At 39.7% G+C, this 13,317-nt stretch overlaps 2 protein-coding genes across 10 annotated transcripts in view; one reads left to right on the top strand and one right to left on the bottom strand.

The window, feature by feature from the left end:
* ssbp3b (single stranded DNA binding protein 3b) overlaps window positions 1-2,008 on the bottom strand; it is a 16,913-nt gene extending 14,905 nt beyond the window's left edge. For 2 of the 3 annotated variants that reach the window (XM_044200421.1, XM_044200422.1), the window contains exons 1-4: window positions 1,869-2,008; window positions 1,083-1,155; window positions 853-914; window positions 679-763 (exon numbers count right to left, since the gene is read on the bottom strand). In XM_044200421.1, coding sequence (XP_044056356.1) covers window positions 679-763; window positions 853-914; window positions 1,083-1,155; window positions 1,869-1,924 — 276 coding nt within the window. In that variant the 5' untranslated portion in view covers window positions 1,925-2,008. Of the gene's footprint in view, window positions 1-678; window positions 764-852; window positions 915-1,082; window positions 1,156-1,440; window positions 1,695-1,868 lie in introns of those variants that run through there. The other variant, XM_044200423.1, reaches the window with a different exon arrangement.
* On the top strand, window positions 1,997-13,317 carry acot11b (acyl-CoA thioesterase 11b). Of its 7 annotated transcripts, none has more exons than XM_044200411.1 (16): window positions 1,997-2,126; window positions 5,071-5,272; window positions 7,058-7,127; window positions 7,598-7,658; window positions 7,751-7,852; window positions 7,943-8,078; window positions 8,183-8,336; window positions 8,660-8,779; window positions 8,961-9,099; window positions 9,226-9,281; window positions 9,932-9,998; window positions 10,098-10,181; window positions 10,826-10,959; window positions 11,600-11,731; window positions 11,931-12,110; window positions 12,326-13,317. In XM_044200411.1, exons 2-16 carry the CDS (start codon window positions 5,080-5,082, stop codon window positions 12,528-12,530), a joined length of 1,833 nt encoding a protein of 610 aa, XP_044056346.1. In that variant the 5' UTR covers window positions 1,997-2,126; window positions 5,071-5,079; the 3' UTR covers window positions 12,531-13,317. The 7 variants fall into 7 exon arrangements, 6 of the variants coding, with proteins under 6 accessions (XP_044056346.1, XP_044056348.1, XP_044056349.1 ...); XR_006378399.1 differs by lacking the exon at window positions 1,997-2,126 and adding an exon at window positions 3,369-3,634 and having other exon boundaries at window positions 11,600-11,736; window positions 11,931-12,057; window positions 12,326-12,347; XM_044200410.1 differs by lacking the exon at window positions 1,997-2,126 and adding an exon at window positions 3,369-3,634.

The following is a 13,317-nucleotide window of genomic DNA, read 5'->3' as shown; positions in this document are numbered from 1 at the left end:
CGGAAGTTGAGCAGAACACACAGCAGGTTCTTTTTTGTCTTCACAACTGAGGCAGGGAGCTTGAGCGTGGATTAGGGGAGAGCACTCGACAGGTCTGACTCAGGACATGCTGACATCAGCATCATTTTCCCAGAAGCCTATAAAGCTCATTGTTGGGCGCATCATTCGACCCAGCGACAGGGCAAGATGGCCGATGGTCAATTCAGGAGAAGGAAAAATAAATAAATAAATAAAAACACACAGCGTCCCAATGTGCGTTTGGTTGTTAAATATAGCTACAGAGGAGCAGTGGGAAATACAAAATGACTTACATCTCTAAACCAATGTCCAAAACATACTGAAGAAAGCAGAAAAAAGCAGAAATCAGACAGACATCATTTTAGGGTGAATCATGATCATTCTTCAAGCTAAAAGGGAATCACAATAACCTTAAGTACGACAGCTGTATCACTCTTGAAGAGAAATGTAGGAGGTTTTGTCAAGACTTGAGTGTTGACAAACAGAGATTATGAGGACTTTGCTCCGATAGCTCCAAAAAAAAAAAAAATGGACTCATTGCACAACCCGAGTTGGAGGCCATTATTTACACCACTTCCTTGCCTTGATAGCAAAGTTGTTGTCTTCTTTAGCAGAAGACAGAGCAATTTGTGCAACAGTTCCCATGTAAGCACTACTCACGTAATCATGGAAGGCTTTTGCTTCGCTGGAGTGGTCACATGTCTCTCTCCTCTCTGGTGCAGCGCAATACAAGTCCCAGAATACACTGTGGACAAGACAGGTCATAAAGCAAACAAAACCACACAACCAACCCCTGGACATGTTTACAGGGAGGCGAGAACATTAATCTCTTACCACCACCAGGAATGTAGGAATCCAGGGGGTTCTCCGAGTGTTATGTTTTTCTCCCATCGGATCTAGGAAAAGGGGGATTTCAATACTTATCCATGGGTGTTTATTAAAAACATTTTAATATTGTTGTTCCTAAAAGAGTACATGCAGTACATTTACATGCAAATTAAGTGTTTAAATAAAAAAGGACATTACAGTATGATTTAACATTTTCTTCCCAAAATTCCACATACCTCTGATAAAAAGGTCTGTGCAGACTTCTGTGCTCCTATGTGCAACAAATACTCATAGACGTATAGAGCCAACCTGTGTGAAAAAAACAACATAATTTTAGGTTTAATTTAACAACTGGAAAAAAATAAACGTCGAACAACAGGTTAAATCTTCTTCACCGGGCACACTGAGTGACTAGAGTCGGGTACAGGCCCTCTGAACAATGGCTGCCAAATAGCCTATGCCAAAAAAAATTAAATGGGGACTGTGTAACCAAGCCAAACCTGGTTAAGATTCACTACAATGAAAAGGTTAAAAGAAAGTACTAAAGCAACAGTGTAATTTAACGTCGTGATGTGAAACGAAAAAACAACCCACCAGCCTGCTGTGTATTAGCTAGGTAAGGTATCCTGGTGGCACTGATGGGGCTGAGGAAAATAAAAACGGAGCCTATCCAGAGCGCAACAGAGAAAACAATGTACTGTGTGGCAAGGCGATGTTATTGTTTTCTCCTGTCCGTGCTCTCGGCTGAATAACCGAAAAAATATGAGACAACCGCCGGTTAAAACACAACCAAACTGAACTCGGACTCGGTGTGTAGAGGAGTAAAGAGACAGCAATGAGCCAAAGGTAGCAGAAACACAGCTCAGGGGAGGAATGGCGAGCAGACAAGGCGGTTCATTCAATTCCACTCTCGGTAGGAGGAAATCGCCTCTTGCTGTTAGCCTGTCCAGCGAACAACAGAGAGCAAGAGGGAAAAACTTACGAGGGAAAAAACACACAATAATAAACGTTTCTGAGCTTACTTTTCTCGTGCTTGGCCGTCCGACGGCACCGGGGTGCCTTTGCCTTTGGGGAACATTGTTTTGTGTGGGAGGACGCCCGCCTTCGCTTTCTTTTTTTCGCTATTTCATCTGTCAGATCATCGCGGCCGCGACCCTCTCGCACTCCAACCGCACTCCTCCTCAACCCGACGACTCAACCGAGCCTGGTCCGGGGGGAAGAGGCGGGGCCAGGCATGACTGATGCTCTCGGCAACCAATGGGAGCGCCATTTGCCTTAAGGTCTGCCTTTTCGTACTTTCAGTTTGCTGTTTTGACGTTGATAGCTTTGATATCAATGAGCGTAATTTAATGAAGAAATTAGTTCCCCTGTAATTGTTTGCTTGTCTTGACTCTGACCTATGCAGTGTAAATGAACTACTCTGATAATTAACATGTGATGTGACATGTGATTTTTTTTCTTTCGAAATTAATTTTTACAATAAAATAAATTGATATATAGGAGAGCATATGCAATCTAAGAATTATTTCTAATATTACAGAATTATGATATAAGACTTATATCATCTCCAAACTATGGAGCCCTGAAAAGGTTTTTTAACCAACTGATTGGAGGTTAAAGGCAAAGTTTATATTTCTTTTGACCCTCCGTTTTGATTATTTAACTATTTAACAGCAGGCCCTTACATTTTATTAGATATATTCAGTCAATATTTTTGACTCGTCTGATAACCTGGGGCTCCATATCAAAAGGGCCCTATACTTTTATATTTTATGGGCTTTTAAGTATATTAATTATCAGCAACCAGCTGTGCAATATCCTCCGTCTCATTATAATCTTAATAAGCTACACTTAACCTGGCAGTTCATGCACTGTTACCTTATACCGTATAATTATCATCAACCGGTAAACCCACTTTGTACTTCACACTTATTTTATTTTATACTTATACCCACTTGGTACTTAATTTATCTGACCTGTATTATAGAGTATTATATTTTTTGCTTAGTACTTCTATTCCTGTGTGCACTGACGTGATGCTGAAGCAAAAGAGATTCCCCTCGGGGATCAATAAAGTATTTCTGATTCTGATTATAGGAAGAACAACTAGGTTTCGCCTCATCAGAACCAAAAAATGGTGATGATCTGGAAGTCAATAAGCAAATATATAGGCCTATAATATATAGCAAATCAATAAAAAGTCTCAAGTAGTAAGTAAAAGACTAGATAAGTGGGTTCCTCAGCAGAGATCGTTGTTGGTTGGCCTCATGAAGAAACTTTCAAGGGTTTAATTAACTTAAGTAGCCTATGGAAGAGATTCAAAATTGAAGCTAGGTTTAAAAAAACACATTACTGTTTACAGTTTTAGTATCCATAACATTTGACACAGAGTTTGTGTCGTTATTTTATATGAATAAGAGTATGGACAAGATGATCTACACTCAAATATTCGTCCTAATTGATTGTGCGTTGGATGTCTTTTTGAGCAGCCTCTAAAGAAGGGGTCACTACAGTTCCACCTTAAAAATGTGGACGTAACTGTAACCACTACAGGGGACGGTCTCGCTCCCTCTCCCTCTCCCTCCAGTGGTGAAACTGTTTAGTAAATCTGTGGCGTGTGTGTGCATGTGTGTGTTTAGTAAGTTGTTGTGTTATTGAGGAATGGGTGAAATGAAAAGAGCCACGGTCCGGGTCGCAGGCGGCAGTTTCTCAGCCGGTGTTAACGTTTTGTAGCCGACGTTCATTGGCACTTGACGAACTTCACCACCAGCAGTAACTTTTAAACTGGGTAAGGCATTTTATTTAATTTGTTTTCAGCGTGAAATACGTTGGTGTGTTTACTGGTGGCGACATGTTTTGCAGAAGAAATAGCAGGCTTTAATACCGCTATAGTCCGCCTGAGATGTTCTTATTCTTTGGTGAATGTCTCATTTCTCTTGAAGTCAATAAAGGTCACAGCTCCTGTCATCGATAACAGGAAAGACAGGTGACCACTGCGCCCCACTGGAGCTCATGTTATGGTCAAACACTTCTATCCCAACAAATAGTTTCCATGAATACCCCGTTTAGCGACATGTCTTAAAATAGTTTGTATGTGCCTTGAAATAGTTTCTGCGTCAGCTTGATTAAAACTGCTCTAAAAAGACCAGTCCCAGCCTGCAATAAAAATGAAAAAAAAAAAAAGATTGTATGTACAATTGCATTCATTGATAGCTGAGAAGCAGTACCATCAAATGCGTAATTACATAAATAGGCATTTCAGGTTTTTCCTGATCCTTGAGTTAGGGGAGAAATATTGAGCAATTCCTCTAAGGACAAACTGAGTTGCAGATTATTTAAAGCGTCTTATGTTGCAGCACTGGTCCAAACTGCCGTTTTCAGATTTACTGGTGGACAAAACTGTAGGCATTTTAACATTACAAATGTCTGTCTGTTGGTAGTGGTGCTTCAGACTGAACACTTAAAGGGACAGTCCACCCCAAAATCCAAAATACATATTTTTCCTCTTACCTGTAGTGCTATTTATCCATCTAGATTGTTTTGGTTTGAGAGTTGCAGGGTTTTGAAGATATCTGCAGTAGAGATTTCTGCATTTTTTTTTTAATATAATGGGACCATATGGCACTCGGCTTGTGGTGCTCAAAGTGCCAAAAAATTACATTTAAATTCAACAGCAATGTCTCTTTCCAGAAATCAGGACCTGGTTACTCATGATAATCCACAGATTTGTTGTGAGCAGTTTCATGTAAGAACTGTTTTCTTTCTACTGATAGTTCCTACATGAAACTACTCACAGCAAGGTCTGTGGATTATCTTGATATTGTGTTTAAAAACCACAAATTAAGTGTGTGCTTTTCTTAATCATTATAATTAAAATGGAGGCCTGGGGTTTGTACTGAGTTATCTGGATTGCTGAATTAAACCTGGACCTGGTGTTTCTACATTAGGACATGTTCTAGATTTGAAGCAGCAAAAGCCCCTGTCTTAGTCCTTAGTTTACAACTGGTGTAACAAAAAAATGTATGTAGAAATTATCTCTAATAAGTGATGCAGGTTCCAATCATATGTTTAAAATTTTGGTGTTGTAGAGACCATTTTGTGTACATTTGGATCACATGTACTTGTAATTATTATATTTTTTCTTCATTACGTGAGTCCAACTTAAAGTGGACAGTGTCCTGGTTCTGCTGTAACACATTTTTCCTGTGTTTCCTGTCTGTATAGTTTTGAGTTATGACGTCGTCAGAGGGGAAATATGCAGACACTGTGCAGGACCCTCTGTTCATTCGGGAGAGTGAGGAAGTGTACAGAAACCCCACTGAAGTGAAGATGAGTCAGATCGTGCTGCCATGCCATGCCAACCACTGTGGAGAGCTGAGTGTTGGACAGCTGCTGAAGTGGATGGACTCCACAGCATGCTTGTCTGGTAGGAAAACATCAGAAAATATAAGCTAAATAATTAATAATAAGCTAAATTGTTACTTTAAAACTCTCAGGAGTTTTCTTACAGCATGATAACTGCTCTGCAGGAGACCATAAAGCTTTAAACATGCTCATGCATCTGTAACTCTGAGCATGCACCATGGTTATCCTAGAATATCCCACCATGTCCACTGAAGTGTTCTAGCAGGAAGTAGTGGACATACAGTATAAATTCAATTCTGATAATTCAAATAATTCATTTTGAATGTGTGTGTGAGATGTCCTTTGTTTTGCAATGGAAATCACTGCACAGCCTAGTACCTTTCCTGCTCAACCAAGTTTGATGCACAGGAATGCATGTGCACACCACGTGTAGTCAGTCTTAACCCAGGCAGTTTTTAAACTTTTAGTTATTCAGAGCAGGTGCTTTACCCCCACATTCCACTTCATATTCACACATGCACATTCACAATTGAGAAGCTTTCCAGTGCAACTACAAGTTAACTGCTTTGCTCAAGGACACCTCACTGATGGTAGTAAGGGTGGAGTTCCCCAGCAAGGAAGTTGGAGCCCCTAATGCAAAAACCAGGACATCTTCACTTACTGACTTCCCATCAACCATCAGGTCTCCAAAGTGGTGTGACATTTCTATACTGAGCTTTTGTGTGTGTGTGTGTGTGTCTTAAACATACACAATTGAAATGCTCATCAAAAATGCATCCACACTTGTACCAAAGCTTGATGTTATTTTGTGAAGTTATGATAGTTGCTTACCTGTTTTAGTGTTGGCCATGATTTGCTCTGGTCTCAGTCTTGACCTCCTTGGAACAACTATGATAGTCTTATCTACTGTACATCCCTCAGAAATGATAAAGTACTTTGCTACAGTTTGACATTGTGTTTGAATTGTTGCTAAGATTTTTTTTGTCGAACTGCTGTTTCGAAGGTCAAGAAAGATCACTGAGTTTCATACAAGGATAATATCTTCAATTTTATTTATATAGCACCAATTCATAATAGAAGTTATCTCATTGCACTTTTCCTATAGAGCAGGTCTAGACCATACTCTTTATAATATTATTTACAGAGACCCAACAAATCCTACCAGAAGCAAGTATTTGGCGACAGTGGCAAGAAAAAACATCCTTTAAGAGGCAGAAATCTTGGACAGAACCAGACTCAATGGTGGGCGGCCATCTGCTGCTGCCATGTTAGGTTTTGAGAGAGAGAGATTTTTTTTTGGGCGGGGAGCACAATGCAAATACCACCTAGAATTTTTTAGGTGGTATTTATCTTCAATCATGTTATATGAAATTTTATATTTTCGGTATTCATATACAGTACATCAGAATATAAATTTTCTGGAAAATCAATTGAGAAACCATTTAAGGCACTTCATCACATATATAAAAGTCCAATATTGCCATAAAGCAGTCCTGCCTGCCTATTTATTTGCAACATTTCCTAATTGATTCAGAAATATTAAAGAGATTGCTACCACAGCATAAATGGAATAGAAAAATATGTGACAGTTGACAAATGTATATTGTCTCATGGAAGCAATAGATAATATTGAGGCATTAATATATTCTGGTGCTGTATAAACCAATTAAGTGCATTTAAATCTGAAACAGGTCTGAAGTCTTTCTCTGTGCTAGATTATTTCTGTGTGCCTTTTTTATAGATGCACATATTTACAGCTCATGAGCGTTCACTTTGCCTGGTTTGCAGATGCTTTGTGACTTTGTGCTGCACTACCTAAATATCTGCATAATCTCTCCCCTCCCAGCTGAGAGACACGCAGGGTGTTCCTGTATCACTGCATCTGTGGACGACATCCATTTTGAACACACCATAGGGTAAGTTATTAACCTTAATGCTGCTCTACCCAGGTGTAGCTCCAACTGAGTAGCAGAGACAGGTTATTTTGCATGCACTGACTGTGAGGGAGAACAAAAAGAGTCATGTGCAGTCAGACAAAACTGGAAGGGAAATTATACTAAAAAGTCTGGTTTTCGTTACAAAACACTGGCAACGATATTAGCAAAATCAGTTAATCAAAATCATGTGAAATAAATTCATTAATTTAAAGAATGACTTAATAAATGGATCTTGTAGTTTTACTCTTCAAATATTATTAGCTGCTAAATTGGAATGTTGGTCACTAGTGTTTCGCTCCAGTTACAGGCAGAGAAAGGTGGAGGTTGGTGACCAAACTTGTATCGACACTAACTGAACATTATGTCTCGCAGTAGAGAGATTGTGATGATACTATAATCACTGCTCCATGTTGATAGTAAATAGAAGCATCTGTGTCTGTCTACTCCAGGGTGGGAAAGGTAGTCAACATCATAGCCAATGTCAACAGAGCCTTCACGTCCAGTATGGAGGTTGGTGGACATTGTCTTTTAATTCAGCATAGTGAACATTCAATTTATGTCAGAAAAAAATGATATGATTGTGGCGATTCTGTTCATTTCAGGTGGGTATATTGGTGACTTGTGAGGACCTTTACACTGACAGGCAGTGGAAGGTTTGCCATGCCTTTGCTACCTTTGTTGCCAGACGAACGGAAGCTGGAAAGGTAAGGGAAAGAGCCAAGATATGGACTTAAAAGCATTTTACTAAAGCTAGTTCAACATCCCCTGGGTTTGTGTGTGTTATGCATACACAGGTACAGCTGAAGCAGGTGATTCCTCGCACACAAATGGAGCAGATGGAGTACAGCCTGGCAGCAGAGCGGAGGAGGATGAGGCTCATCCATGCTGAGATCATTACAGACCTACTAAACAGCAGCGCAGCTCAACTGGGTACAGGCTGTAGACGTACGGCTTTATAACACAGCACTTGGCTGGGCGGCAGCACCATTTAAAATCTGATTGATTAAAGCTCCATGTTTTTGCGCTCTCACCAGGAGAATGCCAGGAGTATCAGGACGCTGTGCCAGCCGAGCGGACACGAGTGGAGAGTGTGGAGCTGGTGCTACCTCCACATGCCAACCACCAAGTCAGCACGTTTGGGGGCCAGATCATGGCCTGGATGGAGAATGTGGCTACAATTGCAGCAAGGTGTGTACCTAGTTTTTCAGCTTTTATTTCAGAGTTACACTAGGTTTAAAGAAATAGTTTGACATTTTGAGAAATATGCTTATTTGCTTTCTTGCTGAGTTAGATGAGAAGATCTATACCACTCTCATATCATATCTGCGTTACATATGAAGCTACAGCCAGCAGTCATTTAGCTTAGCTTAGCATAAAGACTGGAAACAGGGAGAAAGATTCAGTGTTTGTACTGTGTTTGATTATTTGTAATGAGACCAAGGTTCAAAACAGCAACACACAAGACAAACTACAAACACCTTCCTTTTTTTTTTCTTCAAACTTTGATCTAGTCGCTTGTGTAACGCTCACCCAACCCTGAGGACCATAGACATGTTCCATTTTCGTGGCCCGTCTCATATTGGTGACCGACTGGTACTGAAAGCCATTGTTAACAATTCCTTTAAACATAGGTGAGTCTACACATAATGACAAATTGTTATCACACAAAGGGCAAATAACTTTCAACTTATCTAATAAATGTTTGCAATGTATCTCTATAACTTAAACATTTACAGTCTAAGTGTGCCAGGCGTGTGTGTGTGTGTGTATCTTTTTGTGAACCCACCTGCCTGCATACATGGTGTGCTCTAGCATGGAAGTGGGAGTGTGTGCTGAGGCCTACCAGGGAGGAGAACCTCTGCGCCATATAAATAGTGCTTTTATGACCTTCGAGGTGCTGGACAGTGACAGGAAACCAAGCACAGTGCCACGGATACGACCTGAGCCTGTGGTGAGTTTTCTGAATGTCCTGTAGCTACCTGAGATGTACATAATGTACAGTAAAGTATGGAGCCAAAAAAAGCTAATTTAAAGGATTTGAGAGGATTTCAACATTAGGTTTTCACGTGTATTACAGGATGGAAAAAGACGTTATCAGGAAGCTATTGCCAGAAGGAAGATTCGCCTTGATAGGTTAGTATCCCCCCTTCTTTGTACAGCCAACTGATATATCAGAGGGCTGACATGGTTTATTGCAGATATGTATATTGTTGTTGTTAGCGTAAAAGTTGTTCCATATGCAAAAAATATATTATCTATCTCCAAAAGGACTCACAGCACTGCCATCAGCTCCCTTTAGAAATTTGTATTCATTACTTGATGAAAAGTATGCCTTCTATTGTAATACCAATAGTATACTACAAACCAACCTTGTGTGGAAGATGAATCATCATAAATCATTACAAAACCAACAAATACATTGATAAAGAACTTATAGTTCATGATACAGTATAAAGCACTGGAAGTAATACGGAAACAGTGTCATCATTGCTTTATTTGTCCAGCGTCGTTCTTCAGAATCCATTGTTTACAATACTCTGCTGCAGCACATGACTTGGCAGAGCAGCATATCACAGCTGAGCAGACTTAAGTGCAGAGTCTGTCAAGCATAATAAGTTCATTGTTCAACTGTAAAATACCCAGCCTCCAGTATAATCTTCACTCCACTGTTTGATAACCAAATGTGTTGGATCATTGCTAGAATGAAAAGGTTCATATTGGTGAGGTTCTCAAATCTTTCTTTTGTCCCTGAATGTAAATCATTGTGCCCTATGTCTTTACAGGAAATACATTATCTCCTGCAAGCAAACTCAAGTGCCTCTGTCTGTACCCTGGGATCCAAGTAACCAGGTATTGCATTTTCTGGCAATAAGAGGCACACATGCTCAGTAAGGCTTATTAGATATTGCCACTGTATACAGGAGTTCAGACAGCCCTTTCTTTTTTCAGATGTACCTGAGCTACAATAATGTATCAGCGCTGAAACTAATGGATACCAGAAACAACTGGGTATTAACTTCTGAGAAAAACAAGGTCAGTATTATTTGTATTATCATCCAGGATATAGCTTGTTAAATAGTTACAGCTGTTGTGATTCTACTATGCATTCTGATCTGTATTATTACAGCTGCACAGTCACAGTGGCTGTCCTGGAAATAGGCCCACATTGCTTTAATTAAATTGTGGAATAATGCAGAAAAGGTCAGAAAACGTTGCCTAAAGCTGAAAGTTAATATTTACTTCTGCACCACCCCTCTACAAAAGTCATTTTCTGGGACGCCCCAGTAGCTCACCTGGTAGATCGTGTGCATGTACATGTACAAGGCTGAGTCCTTACCGCAGCGGCCCAGGCTCAAATCCAACTCGCAGCCCTTTGCTGCATGTCATCCCCTCTCTCTCTCCCCCACAATTCCTGTCTCTCTTCAGCTGTTCCTATCAAATAAAGGCAAAAAGCCCCCAAAAAATCAGAAAAAAAGTCATTTTCTGGGATTTAGAGAGCAAGACCTGAATATTGTCATCCTCAAAATACCTATAATTACCATATGTATAAACTCTCATGCACCCACCAGTTAATGTGGCCGTTTTGACAGCAGTCAAACTTGATGCGCACATTAAAATAACTGCAATGAATCCTATTTATACATGTAGAGCCCACATCCTCTTTGCTCCATTGTTAGGTCAGACTGTACACACTGGAGGAAAACCACGTGCTGTGTTTCAAGGTGGAGATGCACGTCAGCGTACCAGCAGAGCAGACGTTCCACCTACTGTCAGACCTGAGGAGGAGAAAGGAGTGGGACCGGCACTATGAGTCAGTAACACATACATTTTTGGCATTTAGAGTCATCTGGCATACAGCAACTTCCAGTCAGTGTAACAGCAGAATAAGCTTAAAGGATGATTCTGAGGGTATTCTATATTTTTCTTATTGTCAACAAATCACACAAAAAAACACCAAAACCAACTATGTTTGAGTCTGTCTCTCAATACTTGCCTTCCCTACCCTGTCTGTGGCACTCAGCCCCAGCCCTATTTGTTTCTTCTTCTTCTGGTGTTTCTTAGGGGACTATTTTCAGCCATGGATTAATACACATTTGGTGCGTCCGTGAGTATTTTACAGCAGCAGGGCAGTGTATGTGGGATTGACTGTGGTTCATTGCTCATAATGGAGGTCTGTGGCACAGAGGAATGAGGATAAATTAATTGTTGGTTTTGGTCTTTTCATTGGATTTGTTGACAACAGGAAAAATGTCAAATATCACCAGCTGTATCCTTTAAATTCCTCAGTTGTATTATGTTATTACAGCAACCAACAAAATAAACAAAGGGTTACAGAATTACTTATTTGTCTTAATTGATAGTGACAGTAGTGTGAGATGTAAAGTTGATTTAATTCTACATCTTTAATATTTGTATTTTATCACATGCTCATTGCTTTGTGGCCACTGCAGGGAGTGTGAGGTGATCAACCATGCAGATGAGGATGACACCCTTTATCGCATAGCTACACCGTCTGTCAGTAAAGGTGGCAAATGCAAGGACTTTATCTTGCTGGCATCTAGGAGGAAGCCATGTGATGCCAGGTGTTGTAAGATACTACGTAATAAACACTTAGAAATGTTTTTGCCCGTGTCATTTCACATTTTGTTTGTCACTGCTGTATTTTCTTCATTTTGACTACCCCATATTTTTCTTGATTTCCTATTCCACCTTATATTATATTTTTATGATGCTTCCTCTTTCATAAAATCTCATGATGCTATCCTCTTTTGTCCCTCACAGGGACCCATATCTGATCGCTTTGCGCTCTGTCACTTTGCCCACTCACCCTCCTACTGAGGACTGCACCAGGGGAGAGGTGCTCTGTGCTGGCTTCACAATCTGGGAAGAGTCCTGTACTGTCACCAAGGTTGGCCAAATGAGAGGGGCACGCAGTTCTGCATGCATGCTTGCTATGACTATGTGTGTATATATATAATGTGTGTGTGTATATGTATGTGTGTATATATATATATATATATATATATATATATATATATATATATATATATATATATATATATATATATATATATATATATATATATATATATACTATAACTGCAAAACTAAAGCAAAGTAATTACAATTTGTAGTGGTTTACTGCACCACATCTGACCTGATGTGTTTTGTTTCAGATCACCTACTACAACCAGGCCACACCAGGTGTCCTCCCCTACATCTCCACAGACATCGCTGGCCTCTCATCCAGCTTTTATAGCGCCTTTTCTGCCTGTAGCCACTTCCTGGAGGCCAACAAGGACAGCCTGGCGGCTCTGCCACCCTCTGCACTGTGACACAACAGTGCTGCCATGGCCTCCCTACAAGAGTAGGAGGGATTAGGATCATCTCCCTGTCTTCATCCTATTTCACCTCTGTTGTGTGGAGGTGCTGTGCTCTTGAAGAAGCCATAGCTGAATGTAAGTGTCCCACCCTGAGATTACAGACTTCTTTGCATTGACTTTGTAGTTTGTTTGGGTTTTTTTCAAATCTTTAACCCTAAGTTCTCACTGTATGACTCATTCTGAAAATAAGAAAAAAATCTCTTTAAACAGGATAAAGAAATACACTGTATGTTTTTTTGTTTTTGTTTTTTTTAAGAACTTGCTACATGTTTTTAGCAAGATTAATAGGTATGAAGGAAAAATGCACAATTTTTCTGAGTCTGTCTTGGATTTTAAGCCTGCACGTTTTATTAGAGCTGCTATATTATGGAAAACATCTATGCTATAGTAATTTATAGATCAATGAATCATATTTTGGTACATAAGTGTTTAACACAATCTAAACTATCTATTATCTTGACACAGCCATATTTTTAATGGTATAGCCAGAAACTAACATGAGGATAAAACAAGTCTATGCTGAGATGTTTGAATCGGCCTCTTTAGTTATAGTTTATTTTCTACCTCCTAAATAAAGTTTTTAAACTATTTGATTAAGACTTAAAATAAAAATGAGCCAAGATGTACTTTTAGTGTGTAACGATGCTGTTTTATTTTGAGACAAGTTGTATAGTTTTAGAGGACAACTCTTGCACTGATTGTATAACATGTTGACATTCAATGGCATTTCACAGGACAAGCTGTTTTCTTGATTGAACTGAAACAATAAACACAATAGACCAGTG

The sequence above is a fragment of the Siniperca chuatsi genome, linkage group LG6 (genome assembly GCF_020085105.1).
Source record: "Siniperca chuatsi isolate FFG_IHB_CAS linkage group LG6, ASM2008510v1, whole genome shotgun sequence".
Classification (NCBI taxonomy): domain Eukaryota; kingdom Metazoa; phylum Chordata; class Actinopteri; order Centrarchiformes; family Sinipercidae; genus Siniperca; species Siniperca chuatsi.
This window is presented reverse-complemented; position numbering and strand designations above follow the sequence as displayed.